Genomic DNA, 19,905 nt, shown 5'->3' with positions numbered 1-19,905 from the left:
TTTTTTTACAAAGGCATTGTTACGAACATATTTTGGGTTATGATGGGGTAAGTCAATTGTGGGCTATTCAATTCGTGAGGCATTTGATAAATTGTATTATTTAAGAATAAATACATATAATTAATTTAAATTATATTGAACAGCAGTACATTTAGCAGATTGCACGTTTGAAAATTAATTTTCTCTCCCGTAATTGCTGACCTAACTTTAGGACAGGTGAAGACAGGGCTCCGCACCGCCACATAGCTGCAGCATCACCTGTTCATTTATATCTGATCAGAGATTAGGAAGGGTAAAGGGAGGGACAATCTGCCTGTCGGTTTGCCTGTCTATCTTCTGTCTGTCTTTGTGTGTTTCCTATCCATCATTGATCAGTCAGTTCAACCTTAAGACAAAAAGCCAAAGTGATTTGAATCGAACAATCACAATCATAACTTGTGTTGATTTGATCAACACCAATAACCCAGTGGACAAAAAATGAGTCATTGTGGATATTTTTTTATTGTTATTAACAATTGAACAGTACGATTCTACAAATGCGAGAATTGACCAATAACCAAAATAAGGGTTGCACGCTTGTAAGAGCTTCACTTAATATTCTTAGAAACAGACATGGGGATTATGTATTAGATGAATCCCTATACATTTTTCTGAGGTATGCCAAATTACTTGGGGGATACAATGCAGCCCCGCCTCCTCCTCACCCCGCAATACAATTAGGGGCCAATGAAGCTGTCTCGTGCTTACTCACACCTCCTTCCATCTAAAAAACCCCACGCCACTAACTGTCGCCCCACGAGCCACACACAAAAACAAATATTTTATACCACAACCTCCCTCTTACCTCACACACACACACACACACACACACACCCACACACACGCACACGCACACGCACACGCACACATTAATCAACAGTACATTTACAGGCACACAGATTAATGAGGACGTACTCAACTAAAACATAATCACAACATCAGTATACCTCCAAATGTACAATAAAAACATACATTGAAAATATAACTGAATCTTCGTGTGACATAAATATATTTAGCCTTTCTTCATTTTGGTTTAACAAGATTCTAGTTATGGAATCTGACATTTCCTCTCTGTAAAAATCATTGGGCCATTCTAGTCCTATAACTGGTTATCCAAAATCATGTCAAACAACAAGGCAAGCCACAATACATTCTCCAAACTATTCTAGCAAAATCCCCATTCTTTACAATAAAGAGTAAAGTTCTTGAAAAGAGTGACATTCCGGTTACATAAATGTAATCTTATAACGAAATGCACAAATTTTTACCAAAAATGTTAACAATGTAATTTTATAGCTTTTGCTCTACAACTTGAAATTTGAGAAACATTTTTTTTGTTATATTTGCTTTGGTGAATGTAGCTTAACAAGGAAAGCTGTGATGCATGTCCTTTGTGATATTAGGCTTTTGAATCCAAAAAGCCAATATGAATAATAAGATCATAGCCTTGGGTTTTAAATAGTTTGTGGATTTTTTGAAAAACACAATTGTCTTACTTGTAATATTCCATTTACACACACAGCAAATACAGACGCATGTACATTACATAAATGTATGTACATTAGACATACACGCCATGACATCATAAGTCAGCACTATGACATCATCAACACTGGCTTTGACATCTTCATGCGGGTTTGTCTTTTTACTTTGATTGCATCTGGGGTTTTTTCCGTCAAGAATACAAAGGTTAATATCCACTAGGAAGTTCAATATTCAAAATCCAGGAAACATTGAACTTCACAGAGAATAAAAAAAATCAATAGGGGTAACTAATAATCATGTTGATAATAATAATACGAGTAAATCTATTGTAAACATAATCATGACTATAAACACACAAACACATATCATAGTTTTAAAAACGTTGTCTGAAAGTTCCATCAATCAATTTTTGTCTTTATCCATTCACAGTTAAAGGGGAGAGCCGAAATACTATGCAAAGATTTGAAGTAAATACAATGGTCTCCTTATCCTTTCAATCAAAGTGGAGAGACCAACCCTTTTAAAAATGGACAGTAACAACCACATCTTCCATCTTATAACCAGATAACTGTGAAACACACACAAAAATAAAAATGTTACTTTTGCAAATGTACAAGAATATGACATGTCCACCTCCACCCCTGCAATGTAAAAAAAAACTATGGTATGATTGGCTTTTTGTCACACTCAATGTCAACCTCACAAGGGCACAAAGTAGCTTTGCAGAATTGACTGTTTTCTTCACACTTACAAAATGTGTCTGGAATTTCTGCAGTGTTGCACAAACTGTCTCCAATATTGACACAGACAAATTAAAAAGCCAACAAAGTACAGACCACAAACACACAAAGAGTTTTCAGAATAGCCCTTGGTGTTAAGCGTCCATTGTTCCCTGTTCCACCTTTCCAACCTGTCTCCAAATATTGTGAACAGCTGGAGTTTTAGAAACAGTAATAATATGTGGAATTCAGAGAAGACTGTGAGTAGTGTATATTAACTACTGACAAATCAATTTATTACCTCACAATCTGTGGTAAACAGCTCTGAAAGTATCATCAATGGAGCAGGAGCTTGACTGGTTTTGGGGATTGTTTTAAGGGGCAGACCCATGGGCAAGTATGGCTAAACAAAGCCTTTGCATTAGCCACTCTGTATGGCAGTGTCCCTCGAATTTAACACAACTTCACTGAGCTTTCATTCTCATCTTATGTGGTCAACAGTTTTGTCATCTTTTTTTCTTTCAGGTGGTCTTTATCTCCTTAAAAACAATGACTGACATTGTATGTTGAATAACAGTGTCAAAGAATTTCTGTGTGACTATAAATGTAACTGGAATCAGCTCCACAGTTTGGAAACTGACCTCAGAGCTGTGAAGGGTCGGACCATTGTCGTGGAAATGCTCATGAGTGACGTATGTCTCTTTGGGAGTGACAGCCGTCACATCAACCAGCCAGCCAATCAGGCGAGGGTGCAAAGGTGATTCAGCAAAGTGATGTTTGTGTCAAATCATTATAATAATAACTGAGAAAATCCAGCCATAATCAAGAGATTAACTTATACATGACCTTATACAAAATGTCTGCAGACTAAGTTATGGCTGTAGTGTTAGATTGTGGTATCTAGCAACAGTACTCCAAATCTGTCTATTTTCAAGTCTTCCAATCAAAAATGAGGAAAGTGACGATTGGCGACTCAAATGTCCACTAAGTGTCAGCCATTCAGTCATCAGGCTATAGCATATACACACAGAATATACATACTGTCATTCAGTCATCAGGCTATAGCATATACACACAGAATATACATACTGTCCAACGGGGCTTTATTCTTTTACAAAAAACGAAACAATTTACAGTCTTGTATTTTTTTACAAAAGTCAAACAAACATCACATTGTTCTGTACTCCATTGACATCTGTGTCTGTTCAGATTCAAAGACAGGTTTGTTCTCTGTCAGAGCAGCTAGAGGCTTCACGACAAGAAACTCAATAACCATTTAATAATTTTGACCCAAGCAGGATCCACAAGTAAAAGTCATCATGTCCTAGGATCCTTTTTCATTTGCACAAAAAACTTTTTGAAATTGTTCATTTTTTGCTCTATACATGGCCCTTATTCTTTCTCCCTCCTCAACAATATGGCTGAATATTCTCTTTCCCAAGAATCAAATCAATGGGCTTCATTCAAAATTCTCTCTAATAATTCAATTTTTCTCAATGGTTCTTTCTATCATTGCCCTTTTCTGTGTTTCCTAGCAACAGGTAACAATGGCATCCACTCTTCTCTCACGTCTTTCCTTCTCTGGCCTTCAACACACTCATCTGAGGCGGTTGATGGGACGCACTATCCTTCTCTCTCTCATCAGCTTGCCCATGTCTCTCTTCTTGTTTCTCCTTCTATTCACCTTTCTCTCCATCATGCCCCCAATTGACCTTTCCTTCTTCTCTTCTTTCTGTGTGAACACTTTCAGCTCGAACATTCTCAACGCGACCTTCATCACTCCTTCTACGTTGTCTCTACTCTCTCACACGGTCACCTCGTTCTTACTAGCCGTTCTCAATGTCTGGCCCCCTCCCCCTCCCCCTCCTCCTCCTCCTCCTCCTCCCCCAGGGATGTATTGGAGCTGTTCTATGGTGTTCTGCCTCTTGGTGGCGAATGCCATCCTCCGTGCATTGTGGCCCCCGATGGTCCCCGCACCGCTCCCTGGTCCTACCCCGGCCCCTGATCCGTGCCCATGAGGGTCCCCCCAGCTTCCTGCCGGATGGCCCACCACGCTCATCTCCAGTTCGTGGCCCGATGTGGGGTGGGAGTTCATCTTGATCATGTGATGTCGGTCCAGCGAGGGTGTGACGCAGACGTTCTGCTGTGATTGGGCTTTGTGGCTGAGGCATCCCATGGTCGGAACCCCCATCCCCCCAAAGTCACCCATGCCCCCCATACCCACCATACCGCCCAACCCTGGCATGCCCATGCCCACCATCCTCTCCTCCAGACGGTCGGGAGAGACTAGGAGTCTCTCGTGGGACTTGCGAAGCGTCTGTGAGGTGGAGCTCTTGCTGGTGGTCATAGCCTTGTAGTACTGATGCTGCTGGTTCTTGGAGAGTCTGGAGAGGGTGTTGCCCTCACCAAGCGCCAGGAGCTGGTCCTGGGACATGACCCTCCGCGGGGGCTTGTCGAAGGCAGGCTGGTACCCCAACGACTGGGCTGGCAGAGGGTAGGGGTTGGGGGTGGATGTGGGCACGTGAATCCGTGGCCGGGAGGAGTGGAAGGGGAGGGTGCCCCTGGCTCCGAGGGTGTAGTCACCGCCCCAGTGGAGGTGGTGCTGGGAGGAGTGGAATGACGGAGGGGCGTTGTTAGGCCGTCGCTTTGATGTGTAGTAGCCAGAGTAGTCGTCCAGATCCTTCTCTATTTTTTGGGAGGGGGAGGGGGGGTTGAGTAAAAAAAAAACAAAGAGGAAGGATGGAAGAAAGAAATGTTGAAATGGCAGTTAGTGAAATTCATTAATTATAAGGTGAAACAAAGTGTTCAACATTTCTCTCCCTTAGAACCCCTTCCTCTTTAAAGACTTTCCTTAGACTGAGCTCCCTGAGAGCCAATTTAAATGTGACCTTTAGGCAACCGTTACAATCCCCCAATACATCCTCCATATAATCTAGCTTTCAGGGGCACCCATTCGAGACAAACAAGCCTTTATCGACGCCCTTTCTATAGACTATAGCAGCCTACATTAAGGCACATCAAAAGGTAATGCATCTGATGCACATCATCGGCTGCTGCCTCTCTCGCCTGTTCTGCTTTCTTCCACACACACACACACACACACACATCTCTGGAGCTCTCTCTAGCCACCGCCTCCAGTCGCCTTCCATCCAGACATCCAGCTCTCTCTCCGGCCCCCGCCCCACTGCCCCTCCCCCATCGCCCCCCTCCTCACCGAGCTTCTTCAGGGAGCTGTAGCGGTTGATCTCAGGTTTCATGGCCGCCTCGTAGGAGGGGGGTAGCTGGGCCAGGTTGTGGAAGGAGTGCGAGAAAGGGGGCTGTGGGTGCAAGTGCAGGCCGGAGCTGTTGTTGTGCTTGCTGGTGAGGAGGGTCCCCGTGGAGGCTAGCTGGGCGTTGTTCATGCGGGGCACGCGCTCTGGAAGAGGAAGAGGAGGAAGACATAGGGGAGCATTAACCAGGGACCTAACACATACAGTATATAGGGCTACATTTAGATTGACATGTTAACATAATATTTATGAGTACATTAACCAGGGACCTAACACATACAGTATATAGGGCTACATTTAGAATGACATGTTAACATAATATATATGAGTACATTAATTAAGGACCTAACACATACAGTATATAGGGCTACATTTAGATTGACATGTTAACATAATATTTATGAGTACATTAACCAGGGACCTAACACATACAGTATATAGGGCTACATTTAGAATGACATGTTAACATAATATGAGGACATTAATTAAGGACCTAACACATACAGTATATAGGGCTACATTTAGAATGACATGTTAACATAATATATATGAGGACATTAATTAAGGACCTAACACATACAGTATATAGGGCTACATTTAGAATGACATGTTAACATAATATGAGGACATTAATTAAGGACCTAACACATACAGTATATAGGGCTACATTTAGAATGACATGTTAACATAATATGAGGACATTAATTAAGGACCTAACATACAGTATATAGGGCTACATTTAGAATGACATGTTAACATAATATATATGAGTACATTAGTTAAGGACCTAACATACAGTATATAGGGCTACATTTGGAATGACATGTTAACATAATATATATGAGTACATTAGTTAAGGACCTAACACATACAGTATATAGGGCTACATTTAGATTGACATGTTAACATAATATATATGAGTACATTAGTTAAGGACCTAACATACAGTATATAGGGCTACATTTGGAATGACATGTTAACATAATATATATGAGTACATTAGTTAAGGACCTAACACATACAGTATATAGGGCTACATTTAGATTGACATGTTAACATAATATATATGAGTACATTAGTTAAGGACCTAACATACAGTATATAGGGCTACATTTAGATTGACATGTTAACATAATATATATGAGTACATTAGTTAAGGACCTAACATACAGTTCCTTCGGAAGGTATTCAGACCCTTTGACTTTTTCCCTATTATGTTACGTTACAGCCTTGTTCTAAAATATATAAAATAAACTCCTCAGCAATCTACACACAATATGCCATAATGTCAAAGCAAAAACAGGTTTTTAGAAATCGTTGATATTAATGAAGAACAAAAACAACAGAAATACCTTATTTACATAAGTATTCAGACCCTTTGCTATGAGACTCGAAGTTGAGCTCAGGTGCATCCTGTTTCCATTGATCATCCTTGAGATGTTTCTACAACTTGATTGGAGTCCACTTGTGGTAAATTGAATTGAATGGACATGATTTAAAAGGCCTGATTGGTGGAGTGCCCCAGAGATGGTTGTCCTTCTGGAAGGTTCTCCCATCTCCACAGAGGAACTCTAGAGCTCTGTCAGAGTGACCATCGGGTTCTTGGTCACCTCCCTGACCAAGGCCCTTCTCCCCTGATTGCTCAGTTTGGCCGGGCGGCCAGCTCTAGGAAGAGTCTTGGTGGTTCCAAACTTCTTCCATTTAAGAATTATGGAGGCCACTGTGTTCTTGGGGACCTTCAATGCTGCAGAAATGTTTTAGTACCCTTCCCCAGATCTGTGCCTCAACACAATCCTGTCTCAGAGCTCTATGGAGAATTCCTTCATCCTCATGGATTGGTTTTTGCTCTGACATGCACTGTCAACTATGAGACCTTATATAGACAGGTGTGTGTCTTTCCAAATCATGTCCAATCAATTGAATTTACCACAAGTGGACTCCAATCAATGGAAACAGGATGTACCTGAGCTCAATTTCGAGTCTCATTGCAAAGGGTCTGAATACTTATGTAAATAAGGTATGTCTATTTTTTATAAGAAATAAATTAGCTAAAATTTCTCAACCTGTTTTCACTTTGTCATTATGGGGTATTGTGTGTAGATTGCTGAGGATTTTTTATTTTAATTTAATCAATTTTAGAATAATGCTGTAACGTAGCAAAATGTGGAAAAAGTCAAGGGATTTGAATACTTTCCGAAGGCACTGTATATATGAGTACATTTACAAGGACCTAACACACATAAGGTAGGTAGCTACATTAATAATGGGCCAACATGTATAAGTACATTTAAAATGGCCTTACATTTAACGGTACATATACAATTGACGAAACGTGCCAGTTCCTCACAAATGATTAGTCTTAAAGAATTGCTGCCAATTTGTCATTTGTACATTTTCAAGTAATTCTAGGATGACTATTACAAAGGTCCCTTGAGCTAATATATAAAACAAGCCAAGATGATTGTCTGACACTTTGGTCATTGACCGTGTACAATAATGTCTTTATAACCACTGAGCGAGCACACGGGAGACATTGACCACTGTGGAGTAACACGCGCAGGCTTCGGTAAGTGCAGTAGCACACTGACTTCACTCAAGCCAAGGCCCACAGTGTACGTAAGCACGCTTACAATACAAACGGATACAGTACATAGTGCATGCTGAGACACTCACGAGGGTGACACACAGAATGAGTGGGAGTAGTGAAACGGCGACTGTGTTATGAAAACAGCGACTGTGTTAAGGAAACACACCCAATGGTACATATATAACACCAGACAGACGTTTCATGAGGCCAACTCACACACCCGCCGGCTGTGTTAGCTAGTTCGGCTTAGACATAGTGGCCGAGTGTTTGGGACTGGAACCAGACACCTGGATAAAATTGTGGTGCAAGTTGCCAACTGCAAGAGAGCACAGCGAACACTGATGGTACTGCCACTCGTATGCGTGTGTGGTGGTGTGTGTGCTGTGGGATTACATGAGCGTGTTTAAGAGTGAGAGTATGTCGAACGTGACCCCATACAGTCAGCATTACTAGGCTATTGCATCCACCACCGCTGTCCACCATCATCACTGTAATGGTTCATATATCTGAAAACAGGCTAGTACTGTATTTCAACGTAATAGCAGTGTTATAAGAGTGTTATTATACTAACAGTGTTATAACATTGTCATCACAGTGTTGTTATTGTCCCATGCTTTCTATGGCGTCACTCACTGCGGTTGTCTTTGCTCTGGAGCACCGGGGTGTAGAGGTTCTTGGGGGGACGACCGAGGATGTCGCCGGTGGTGGCGGTGGTAAGGACGGTGCTGTTGTTCCTCTCCCCCTGTTGGACTGGGCTGGCCTGGCTCCGTAGGATGTCCACCAGGGCTCTGGGAGAAAAAGGAGAGAAGACAGGAGGGGAATGAAAAATCATAGACAAGGGCGAGAGAGTAGAATAGAAAATATATAATAATGTAGTATCCAATGTAAATGTGTTACTTGTTCATTGATTGTGGTTCAGTTGCATCACCCCTTTGGTCTGTGGCTTGTGACCTTAGTGAAACTCAGTAATGTGCTGAATTTAAGACTACAGCCCACTGACAGATCCACGTACACCCATAAGGTCATTTTCAGACACTCCTTACTGATCTTCTATTCAGAGACACTTCTCCATTCTTTTCTCACCTGGGCATGTTGATGTCTCTGTTCCGGGGTCGTCGGGATATCTTGTGGAAGGCCACCTTGACGCCCACTGCCACCACTAGGGTAAAGGAGATCACCCCGCCAATCACGTACGCCGTGCTGTTGCTCTGCTGCTGCAGCTGCTCTGAGTCTGGGTCACCCCGGTTCCCCGACAGCGGGGGGTTCGTCTGCGGTGTGTCGAGCCACCCGGGCGAGATGTAGTTTTTACATGACTCCTGGTCCAGGCGGCTACGCTGGTGGTCACAACAGTAGCGGTAGTGGCAGGTGCCGCAGCAGTAGATGTAGGTCCCCTTGGAGCAGTTGAAAGTGTTGTCCAACTGGCCCATGACGTCGTAGTAGGCCCGGCACACGTCCACATCCACCAGGCGCCGGGGAGGTGGCGCTACCTGGGCGGCCCCCAGCGGAGGTTTGAGGGCGTCAGCTGCCGTCATGTTCTGAGGGAGCTTGATTTGGGGGAGGGGCTTTGGGAGCGTTTCAGGTACTTTCGGCTCACTGTCCTGAGCGTCCTCCATTTCAGCCGCTTTAGGCGCCACCTTTGGCCCCCCCGGGGGCGGCGGCATCGGTTTGTTCCCAAAACCGGTGAGGAGGAACAGGGTGGTGCCGCTGGGGCCGCCGTTGGATGAGCGGCGCTCTGTGGTGATGGTCACGGCGGAAAGGACGAGGCCGGACACAAGGAAAAATATGAGGGAGGTGCTGAACATCTTTTTATAGGTTCTAGGACTCATTTTTCAGCGTTTCTGAGCCAATTCAAAAAATAAAAGGCCCGTCAAGAGTTCAAATATGAAGGTCCTCCTCCAAGAGGGATAGTGTTCTCCTCTCCTTTCTTCTTTGAATTTCACTTACGTGTTAAGTGTAAAAATATTAAAAGCTTACACTCAAGGTTTCAACTTAAATACGGTAAACTAATCCTTTGTTAGTGCTTCCATGTACATTACATACAATAATGTGGAGGTTTTCACTTAGTTGAGTGATTATTTTGTTTGTTCAAGCAATATGTGTGGTATGTATTTATGTAAACATATCTCTCAAGCTCTCAATACAAATCTATTATTGTTCGTAAGCAGCTTATGTAAACTCTGAGGTTATATATTTCTATGTTTCTATGTTTTTTTAGGCCTATATTATGGCTATACTTGTGAAAGGACTATTTGAAGTTTGTCTCGACAACTTCAACTTAGCACACAAAAACAAAACAGAATTATAAGGATGCTAGAAAATGTATAGATTGTAAACACCAGTCAACCAAGTGTTGTTTTATGGAATGGTAAGAAAAATGATTGGAGTTTCTTGATAATTGTGTGGTCTCTACTGTGCAGACCTCACTAAAATGGCAAGTCTTTCTTTGTGATAGGCAGTATTGTCTTGTAAACAAAATCAATGTGTAAACGTTTCAAACCCTTCTGAGTCTTTTGAACTCACCTGACCTATGGTACAAAGTTATGAATAATGTAGCTAACGAATCCTCTTTGAAGGGAAGGTGTACTCTGTAAACATTAGCGTTGCATGTAACCTTTATTTGAGTACTTTTCACCTACGCTTAATCGTATTATCACTGGAATTGGCACATCAGTTATCTGTTGTAGGTATTTGACCCACAAACCTTTCTGTGACACTTTAGTCAAAATCCATTTCTAGCTCTTTGCGTGAATTGTAAACATTTTGCTGGCAGCTTTAGGTGTCTGTAATTCATCATATCAATAAATGTGCTTGAACAGATCTGGCACTGTTTATTAACAGTATTAGCTTGCTAGGGAAATTTCTTCTGCACTGAACTTTATATTTGTTCACAAATAAACTCTTAGAATATTTAGGGAAAGGAAATAGAGGTTGGGTGGTTAATTGAGGAAATATTATTCAGAGAGATTTGAGATTCTTAATTCGGACTCAAATACAGCGGTTGAAAGTCTACAAGTTTTGCACTATGAGACAAGGACCAATCACTAAGGCCTGTCAGGAGGTCCGGTGAAAGTGGGTACTGCAGAATTGTACCAAGCAGCATATATAGTTGAGACAGACTGGGACCACACAATTCACACCTAACTTAGTGAGAAAAGGAAAACTAAGATATAACACAGTGAGTGATGGACAAAATGAATAAAGGCAGCCGGAGATCGTACAACAATTGTTTGATGAATTAGGAAAATGTGAGAAAGGGAAGGAGAGACGAAATGGGGCTAAGGATCTATGTGCGTTTGATCCCCTTGCGTGAGTGTCTCTGCTCTGAGTTTAACTCGGCCCAACAGAATAGAACGAAGGTGGGCTTGGGCCCGGTTCTGGCAGGACAGCGCGGCTCTGCCCACAGAACAGACATGAAAATGTCTGGATTCATTCGTTCAATGCAGAATATGTGGAGGAAACGTACACTATGAAATGGTCACTTTCCAGCCTAACCTAACCTGGGCTGATGACTACAGACACATAGTAATTGTGACCTAAGAAAGAAACGTAGAACAATCTAATGTGAATAGCTTTATAAGCTATTTTCTTATAAATAAAATGGAAATGGTATCCTAGTATCATATAATCTCTTCACTGTATCCCTGAATGTATCATAGTTGAAAGTCAATATATGAGATGTGGTCAGTACAAAGAAATATTAAACATAGTGAGATGATAGTTCAAAATGTTTAGTCATAGTATGGCAGGTATAATATGGCTTAATTGTTTCTTTAGTAAGTGTTCAAGTTTATCTCTTTTGACAGACAACATGAATACACTCAGGGGCTGTGTTGCATGTTTTGAGAAAAGAGAACACAAGGGTTTGAATATCATTCGGGTTAAAAGGAAAAGGGGGGCTTTTCAAATTGTTTAATGTGGCGTGCCTACATGCGCTGTATGGGAGAATGCTGGAGAGATTCTGACAGAAAATAAGTAAAAAAAAATCGAGGAGCGATGGATAAGCAAAGGAGCGACAAAATAGCAGCAAGGTCAATTTATCTTGTTATATGTGACTTGTGTTGCCCATCAGTCAGTCAAAGCCCAGTTCGATTGATCGCTCTGGGGCCGAGCTGTCACAGCCCGAGTAAATTTCTAAGTTACCACTGCTTACCATGTTCCAGCTAACGCACTACAAACAAATGCAGGCCATCCATTAAAGATTTGGTTATAAAGCACTTTGAACCAGTAATGCACTATTCATCCAAATCTGAAAGATTATAGGAGCAGATTCTTTTTTTTTAACACTGACGTCGGAAAAGGAATGTGCGTTTAACACCTCTCTGCAGGCATTAGGCTAACTCTCCACAATGTGGTTCTAACTACTTTTTCATTCATATGTTTTGCATTTATGTATGCTATGAGCTTCAATGCTATTTTGATGTAATAGGGATCTGAAATGTCTATTTTATGTGTTAGGGAGACTAATTAAAAATGTGTATTTTGATATTGAATCAGGTATGAATGAAAAATGTGACTTTTTGATAGCTTTGTTGTTGTCGATATTTTGCTTTTTTCTTGGCGCAGTTCGTTTGGCACTGGTTTTGGTCTCTCTTGAAAACAAAACAGGGAACAAAGAAAAACAGTCTGTGCAAATGAAGGTCCAAAATCCCCCCCAAAAAGAAAGAAAACGAAAAAAAGGGATGTAGAAAGGCCGTTGTAATTAGCAAACACCCTCTGGATCAAAAACAGGGTAGAACATCCCCCTAGTTGTTCCACCTGGCCAAGACAGGGTAGAACATCCCCCTAGTTGTTCCACCTGGCCAAGAGTGATGATGATGTAATCCAGGTTTGAGGTTATTTTTGTTCTTTGCCCTTTTCAAATTTCTTCGACTTCTTTATTTCTTTATTTCTCAATTGACACTGCAATAAGAAGAAGAGAGCAAGCTGATCAATGGATAACATTTTCTTAGTCCACAGTTTAGCCAAAATGTTTCTATTCTAGGAGAGTTAGGTACAAGACATACAAAAGCACTGGTAATACCAATATTGAACAAGCATACATGATTACTCCTACATAAACAGTTGGCTAATAACTGAAATAAGCAGTAATTAGCAAGTACTAACATTCACTCTGTTTGGCTAAATCGATTCATATTTTAGATTACGTGATATCCATGTTGTAAAAATGACAATGCATGTTGCATTATTGCGTTAATTTAAAACCAACAATTGAATTTATTCTAATCATCATACTGTCAGCAAATCTGTAACAGAATACGATTCGGAAAAGCTCATCCTTTCACACCAGACCTTGAATATCCCAGTCATAGACTCCTGAGAACCATCGTCTCATACATTCCTTCGTTAGATAAGGACCTGTGAGATCACACTACATTAACATCAACTTTGAGAGAATAGACATGTTTTGACTTCAACAAAAACAGCTAGGTGGGAGATGATGATGAGAGACACCATGTGACTAGTACTGACACCGAGAGACGAGTGTCAGGGGAGAAGATTAGGTTTCATGGTAAAGACTAGGCCTCGAGAGGAGAGAAAGGAGCGGAGAAGCCACAGATGTGAGCAGAGTGGGGGGGTGCCCTGAATGGGAGTATCCTGTCGAGATGAGAAGAGGAAAACAGGGAGCAATGCTGGGTTGGGGCCCTAAAAGTGGAGTCTCTTGTGCTGGAAAGTTAAGGGTGCCTTTCAAATCAGTGACTGCCCTGGGGTCCATTTCCATTATGTCTCCTTGATGCAGCAATTAAGAAGCTACTGACGACAGCTGATCTCCTCGAATGTGAAGCTTTCTAGGCAAACACATCGTTTCGACAGACACACGTCTCGGCCTGGCCACAAATGGTGAGATGTTTATGAGTCTGTTCGGGTGCATATGGAACAGAGCATTCCCAACATATATGCTGCCTGAGCATCTGCTGATGCCTGGCCCTGCCGAGCACAGGTCTTAAAGAGACAGTGTAAACGCTGACACACAGCGTGTTAGCACTACACTGACCCCCCTCGCTCCCACTTCCCTCCCTCCCTCCCGCTCTCTCTCTCTCTGCCAGTGAGTGGGCTGGAGCAGGCTCTCTCAGAATAGCACTGCAGCAGTGAACGAGAGAGGGAAAGAAAGTGAATGAGCAACACTGTCCTCCACTGTGCTCTCTATATACATATATACACGTCTATTGTCTTATCAATGCAATTCGTTGTACAAATGGGCTTTGCTTCACCTCTTCTCCTTTACCAAAGATCTCTCCATCTTTCTCGCCCTCCTCCTCCCATGATGCTCAGTGTCAGATGTTTGTCCACCTCACTGCTCCATCCATCCCTCAGCCTACCTATTCTCCCTGTCTTTCTCTGAACTGAAGCATGCTGGTTCTTAAGGCAGTGCACTAGGACAGTGAGCCTTTGTAATTAGGTGTCAGCATTCATAGGCCTCCTAAGACAAGACATCCTGAATTATGGAAGCAACGTAATTACCGTAGACCTATTACTGACTCCCTTGATAGTGAACGATAATTACCTTTAATACTGGGAAATGCCATAATATAGTATAACTGCACAATTATTGAACTATTGTGGCTGTGTCTCAATGTGCCATATCATGAAGCATTCATTGAGCTTTGTCTACAGACTATTTGTGGGAGATTATATATGGACAAGACTCCCACAGCTGAGGTTTTGGGCAGCAAACAGGTGACTATGTGACAATGTTGTCAAAGCATATCCATTCAGGCTTCTGCACATGAGCGACCATGAACATTATAGCACGGTTGGTGTGTCGAAATGTGCATTCATGTGGCGTTGTGGTATAGTGTGGTATAGGCCAATTCACACACTTCCATTTTCCATTGATGCTAGGGGACTTAATTTATGGGGGGAAACGGACAAGACAGACACAAAATGGGAGGGTATGTTATGGTGGTCGAGGCGCAAAGAGCGATACTTGTTCACGTGCACGTTTCATTGGGCAATGTTGCAGCACTAAACAGAAACAAAATGAAGGAACGTCTTACCTATCAGAATGGCAATACGATGATGATCCTTATTTAGATGCGGCCGTCAGACCCGTCACCATGTTTATTTGAAATGAAACTAGGAACAAATATTGCCGCACATCAATTGTTGCAGATTGATGCCAATAAAATAATGCATATATGCATTGATCAAAAATGGCCCTGCACTATGCTGCATCACAATAAAAGCGCATAGATTGGAGTTCACAGGCGTATGCGCTCGTCTCTTTCAAATTACACCCAAATTGTATGTCTTATGGTCAAAATAATTGTTTTAGGAATAGGAGAAAATCTGCACTCAATTAATAATTTACTTCCATCCTAAATTGCGAGAATCATGTTAATCTATCCAGTCGAATGAGGTTGTGGATATCCGTTTCAAGCTTTGAAGTTATGCAAAGAGGAGAAAATGAATCAGATTTTGTTCTTAAAAAGTGTTCAAAAGATAGCTTTACCGGTTGTCTTAGTTGTCCATTCACCAACGTTGGATCTTTGTGATTCCCGGAAAATAATTGACCATGCCTACATTCTCATTGTAATTCCAGGTGAGGATGACATTAATTGGTCTCGAAAGACATTTTTCTCTGAATAGACATATAAAATGCCACGATCATTTAAAAAAAAACGAGAGGGCGCGCGTCGGAAAATATATTTTCTGCTATAATTTACACCATCACATATGGCAATTTCCTTTTAGCGGTGACTATAATCCTCAATGCGCTCCCCCTTTGCTAAATAGATTCTACCGCGTTGATGAAATTCGCAAAAAGTGATTGCTTTCACAAAGGTCCGCCACACTAGGTATTCATTCATTGATTGGCCAATATGGTATTTGTCTACGTTTCCATTTGTTAAGTGGGCAAAAGTATCTACCAATCGGTGACACACTTTATTCCCAATGAGATATTTTTCTCCAAGAACCATTGGTTTACAACCGGGGATGGAATGGAATAGTTTAAACGCATGCAACAAGAGCGAACACTCAGACACCTTCAAAAGGGCCAATTTGTCTATTCAATGTGCCGAACAAAGCTCATTGCAATTAACAATGGAATGTTTAACTCCTAAAACACTAGCAGGGTGATGGGGGGGAAATTACACTGCTTTACAGTGTTTATTGGGGAATAGATGAGAGGGAAGAGTCTATGATAATGCAGTGACATTAGTTTCCTTGACAACCGTGTCCCTGTATTTCAGCTAATTATTAATTTGATGGAAATTAGTAAATGCTTGTTTCCTTCTTCCCGAGTCATTGCCCCATTCACTAACTTCAAATTGTCACACAAACTGTTTCCAAAATCTCTCAGGCATGCCTTCCTCAGTTGACATAAATGACAGTACCCTGTAGGCTACTTAAAATAGAACCGAACAGAGACGATTAGAAAATAATATGCATCAAAGGCTCCCATAAAGTCCACCATTGGGGAAAGCATTATTATGTGACAGAGACAGCTATATCAGTCATTGTACCAGAACAGGAGCAGGACTGCATGGTGTCTGGGGCCACACAGATGGTCTTCTATAACATGGCACATGGTGGCTCTTTGAGCCAGGGTTAGTCAACTGTCCAAATCACCACTTCTCACCAGTGATTACTCTGAACGTCAATATATCAATGAATTAACCAAACACATAATCAATACTGTCTCCAAAAGGCTAACAAATATGGAAATAGTCATTTTAACAACAAAGGTAATTGCTGACAGAAAGCTTAGCAAATTGCATCTGATTGAAATGTCCAGAGACTCACTTTTCACTCCATAAAAGCCATTTGAGGATAGGCTAAATGAGAACCCCTGTGAACCAGCCACAGGAAATGCTTCCCACCTGAACAGGAAATGGAGAATTCTCAGGGGTATCTACACAGTCAATGGGCAAGCCCACCCATATGAAGCTGACAGGGTGTTAGTGTTGAGTGACTGCACCTCACAATGACAATGTGTAGACTTCGGGCAATGTGTTACAACATGTTGTTTAGTAGTATTACTCTTAGATTCAAATAAAGAGACATGTTTGGCTAGTCCTTGATGGCGTTACAAGAGCCTGTTGGTGGCTATGCCAAAATGATACTGGAATACAGAGTATGTTGGTCGAAAGCGTACTGTAATGGAAGTTAGTAATGGCTGACTTATTACTCATTTCAGGCTTTGGGTCAGGCTTTGAACCCGCCCCCTCCTGACCCAACGTCCCCCAAGGGCTCATATGATTGGGCTATTTCTGCGGAATGTCATTTTTCTTTTATTAGACTGCAATAGTGACAGTTCAAAGTATTTCACAGTAATACAACATACAGAATGCATCTTTTGGGGCGTAACTACAAAGCATATGGATGTATACAATATATGAACCATTGGGGCGTAACTACAAAGCATATGGATGTATACAGTATATGAACCATTGAACAAATTAGTATTAAAGGACCAAATCTAGGTCACATGGAGACAGAGAGCTAACAGCAAGCTCCCAGATGTGACATGGGAGAGAGTTAAGGCATAAGGAACCTTTCCTTGCCACTTGCGTCACTTCCTCCATTCCACGTCTTGAGGGCAAAAGAGAAGTATCGTCACCATCGCTATGCAGGTCTCTCAGTAGTAGACCTGCCATACCTCTATTCAGTCAACAGAGCAGGATGACTCAAAGTGTCCTCTGGACAGGATGGAGTCGGAGTGCGTCACACACACACACACACACACACACACACACACACACACACACACACACACACACACACACACACACACACACACACACACACACACACACCAACTTCAGATACACAGGACCAAGCACTCCTGGCTCCCAAACATCTTCAGGCGGTAGTCCACGACCAGGTAAATCATGTCATTCAAACAATAACAAAGCGCTCTACACTGCACTTTGTGGTCCACAGCTGAGGAATGGAGATGCAGAAATGTAACCATTATCATAGTCATAGACAGAGATATTGAATCAAGTACTGACCATGACCATGAGATCAAATGTACAGTTTTAACCATGTTTTGAGGCTATATGCAGTACATTCGGAAAGTATTCAGACCCCTTCTCTTTTCCCACATTTGGTTACATTCAGCCTTATTCTAAAATGGATGAAATAAATAAAAAATCCTCATCAATATACACCTAACACGCCATAATGACAAACAGAAAACAGGTTTTTAAGAATGTTTGCACATTTATTAAAGGCAAAAACAACTGAAATACCTTATTTACATAAGTATTCAGACTCTTTGCTATGAGACTTGAAATTTAGCTCAGGTGCATCCTGTTTCCATTGATCATCCTTGATGTTTGTACAACTTTATTGGAGTCCACCTGTGGTAAAGTCAATTGATTGGGAAAGGCACACACCTGTCTATATAAGGTCCCACAGTTGACAATGCATGTCAGAGAAAAAACCAAGCCATTGTCACATTCATCGTATGGATTAGACCAAAACGCAGCGGGAATGTGTAAACTCATCTTCTTATTTATTGAGAAGAAACCGTGAACACAGAAACACAAAATAACAAACAATGACGAAGAAAACAGTCCTGTGAGGCACACAGCTACACTTGGAACAACTACCCACAAATCCCAATGACAAACACCCCTATTAAATAGGACCTTCAATTAGAGGCAACAAGGAACAGCTGCCTCCAATTGAAGGTCAACCCAACAAACTAAGCATAGAAATAGAAAAACTAGACACAGACATAGAAATACACGAACATAGAACATTACCCAAACCCCCCCGAAAAACATAAAACAAACACCCCCTGCCACGTCCTGACCAAACTACAATAACAAATAACCCCTTTTCTGGTCAAGGATGTGACAGCCATGAGGTTGAAGGTTCAATAATCAATGGTCCATAGAGCTCAGAGACAGGATTGTGTCAAGGCACAGATCTGGTGAAGTGTACAAAAAAATCTGCTGTATTGAAGGTCCCCAAGAACACAGTGGCCTCCATCATTCTTAAATCGAATAAGTTTGGAATCACCAAGACTCTTCCTAGAGCTTGCCCCCCGGCCAAACTGAGCAATCAGGAGAGAAGGGCCTTGGTCAGGGAGGTGACCAAGAACCCGATGGTCACTCTGACAGAGCTCTAGAGTTCCTCTGTGGAGATGGGAGAACCTTCCAGAAGGACAACCACCTCTGCAGGACTCAGCCCTCTTGGAGTTTGCCAAAAGGCACCTAAGAACTCTCAGACCATGGGAAAAAAGATTCTATGGTCTGATGAAACCAAGATTGAACTCTTTGGCCTGAACACCTTGGCCTCTTTGGCCAAGCGTCACGTCTGGAGGAAACCTGGCACCATCCCTACGGTGAAGTATGGTGGTGGCAGCATCATGCTGTGGAGATATGTTTTTCAGCAGCAGGGACTGGGAGACTAGTCAGGATCGAGGGAAAGATGAACGGAGCAAAGTACAGAGAGATCCTTGATGAAAACCTGCTCCAGAGCACTCACGACCTCAGACTGGGGCAAAGGTTCACCTTCCAACAGGACAACAACCCTAAGCACACAGCCAAGACAACGCAGGAGTGACTTCGGGAAAATTCTGAATGTCCTTGAGATGCCCAGCCAGAGCCCGGACTTGAACCCGATCGAACATCTCTGGAGAGACCTGAAAATTGCTGTGCAGTGACACTCCCCATCCAACCTGACAGAGCTTGAGAGGATCTGCAGAGAAGAATGGGAGAAACTCCCCAAATACAGATGTGCGAAGCTTATAACGTCATACCCAAGAAGACTCGAGGCTGTAATCACTGCCAAAGGTGCATCAACAAAGTACTGACCAAAGGGTCTGAATACTTATGTAAATGTGATATTT

At 42.0% G+C, this 19,905-nt stretch overlaps 1 protein-coding gene across 1 annotated transcript; it reads right to left on the bottom strand.

Moving 5' to 3' along the window:
- Window positions 1–482: 482 nt before the first annotated feature.
- Window positions 483–15,843, bottom strand: LOC106570007 (protein shisa-7). Its single transcript, XM_082961129.1, has 5 exons — window positions 15,550–15,843; window positions 9,183–12,998; window positions 8,733–8,887; window positions 5,458–5,658; window positions 483–4,928 (listed from the first exon to the last, which is right to left on the bottom strand). Exons 2-5 carry the CDS (start codon window positions 9,923–9,925, stop codon window positions 4,048–4,050), a joined length of 1,980 nt encoding a protein of 659 aa, XP_082817255.1. The 5' UTR covers window positions 9,926–12,998; window positions 15,550–15,843; the 3' UTR covers window positions 483–4,047.
- Window positions 15,844–19,905: the final 4,062 nt, after the last annotated feature.

The sequence above is a fragment of the Salmo salar genome, chromosome 14 (assembly GCF_965601325.2).
Source record: "Salmo salar chromosome 14, fSalSal1, whole genome shotgun sequence".
In the NCBI taxonomy this organism is placed as follows: Eukaryota; Metazoa; Chordata; class Actinopteri; order Salmoniformes; family Salmonidae; genus Salmo; species Salmo salar.
Note: the sequence above shows the minus strand (reverse complement) of the source record. Positions and strands in the feature narration are given on the sequence as shown.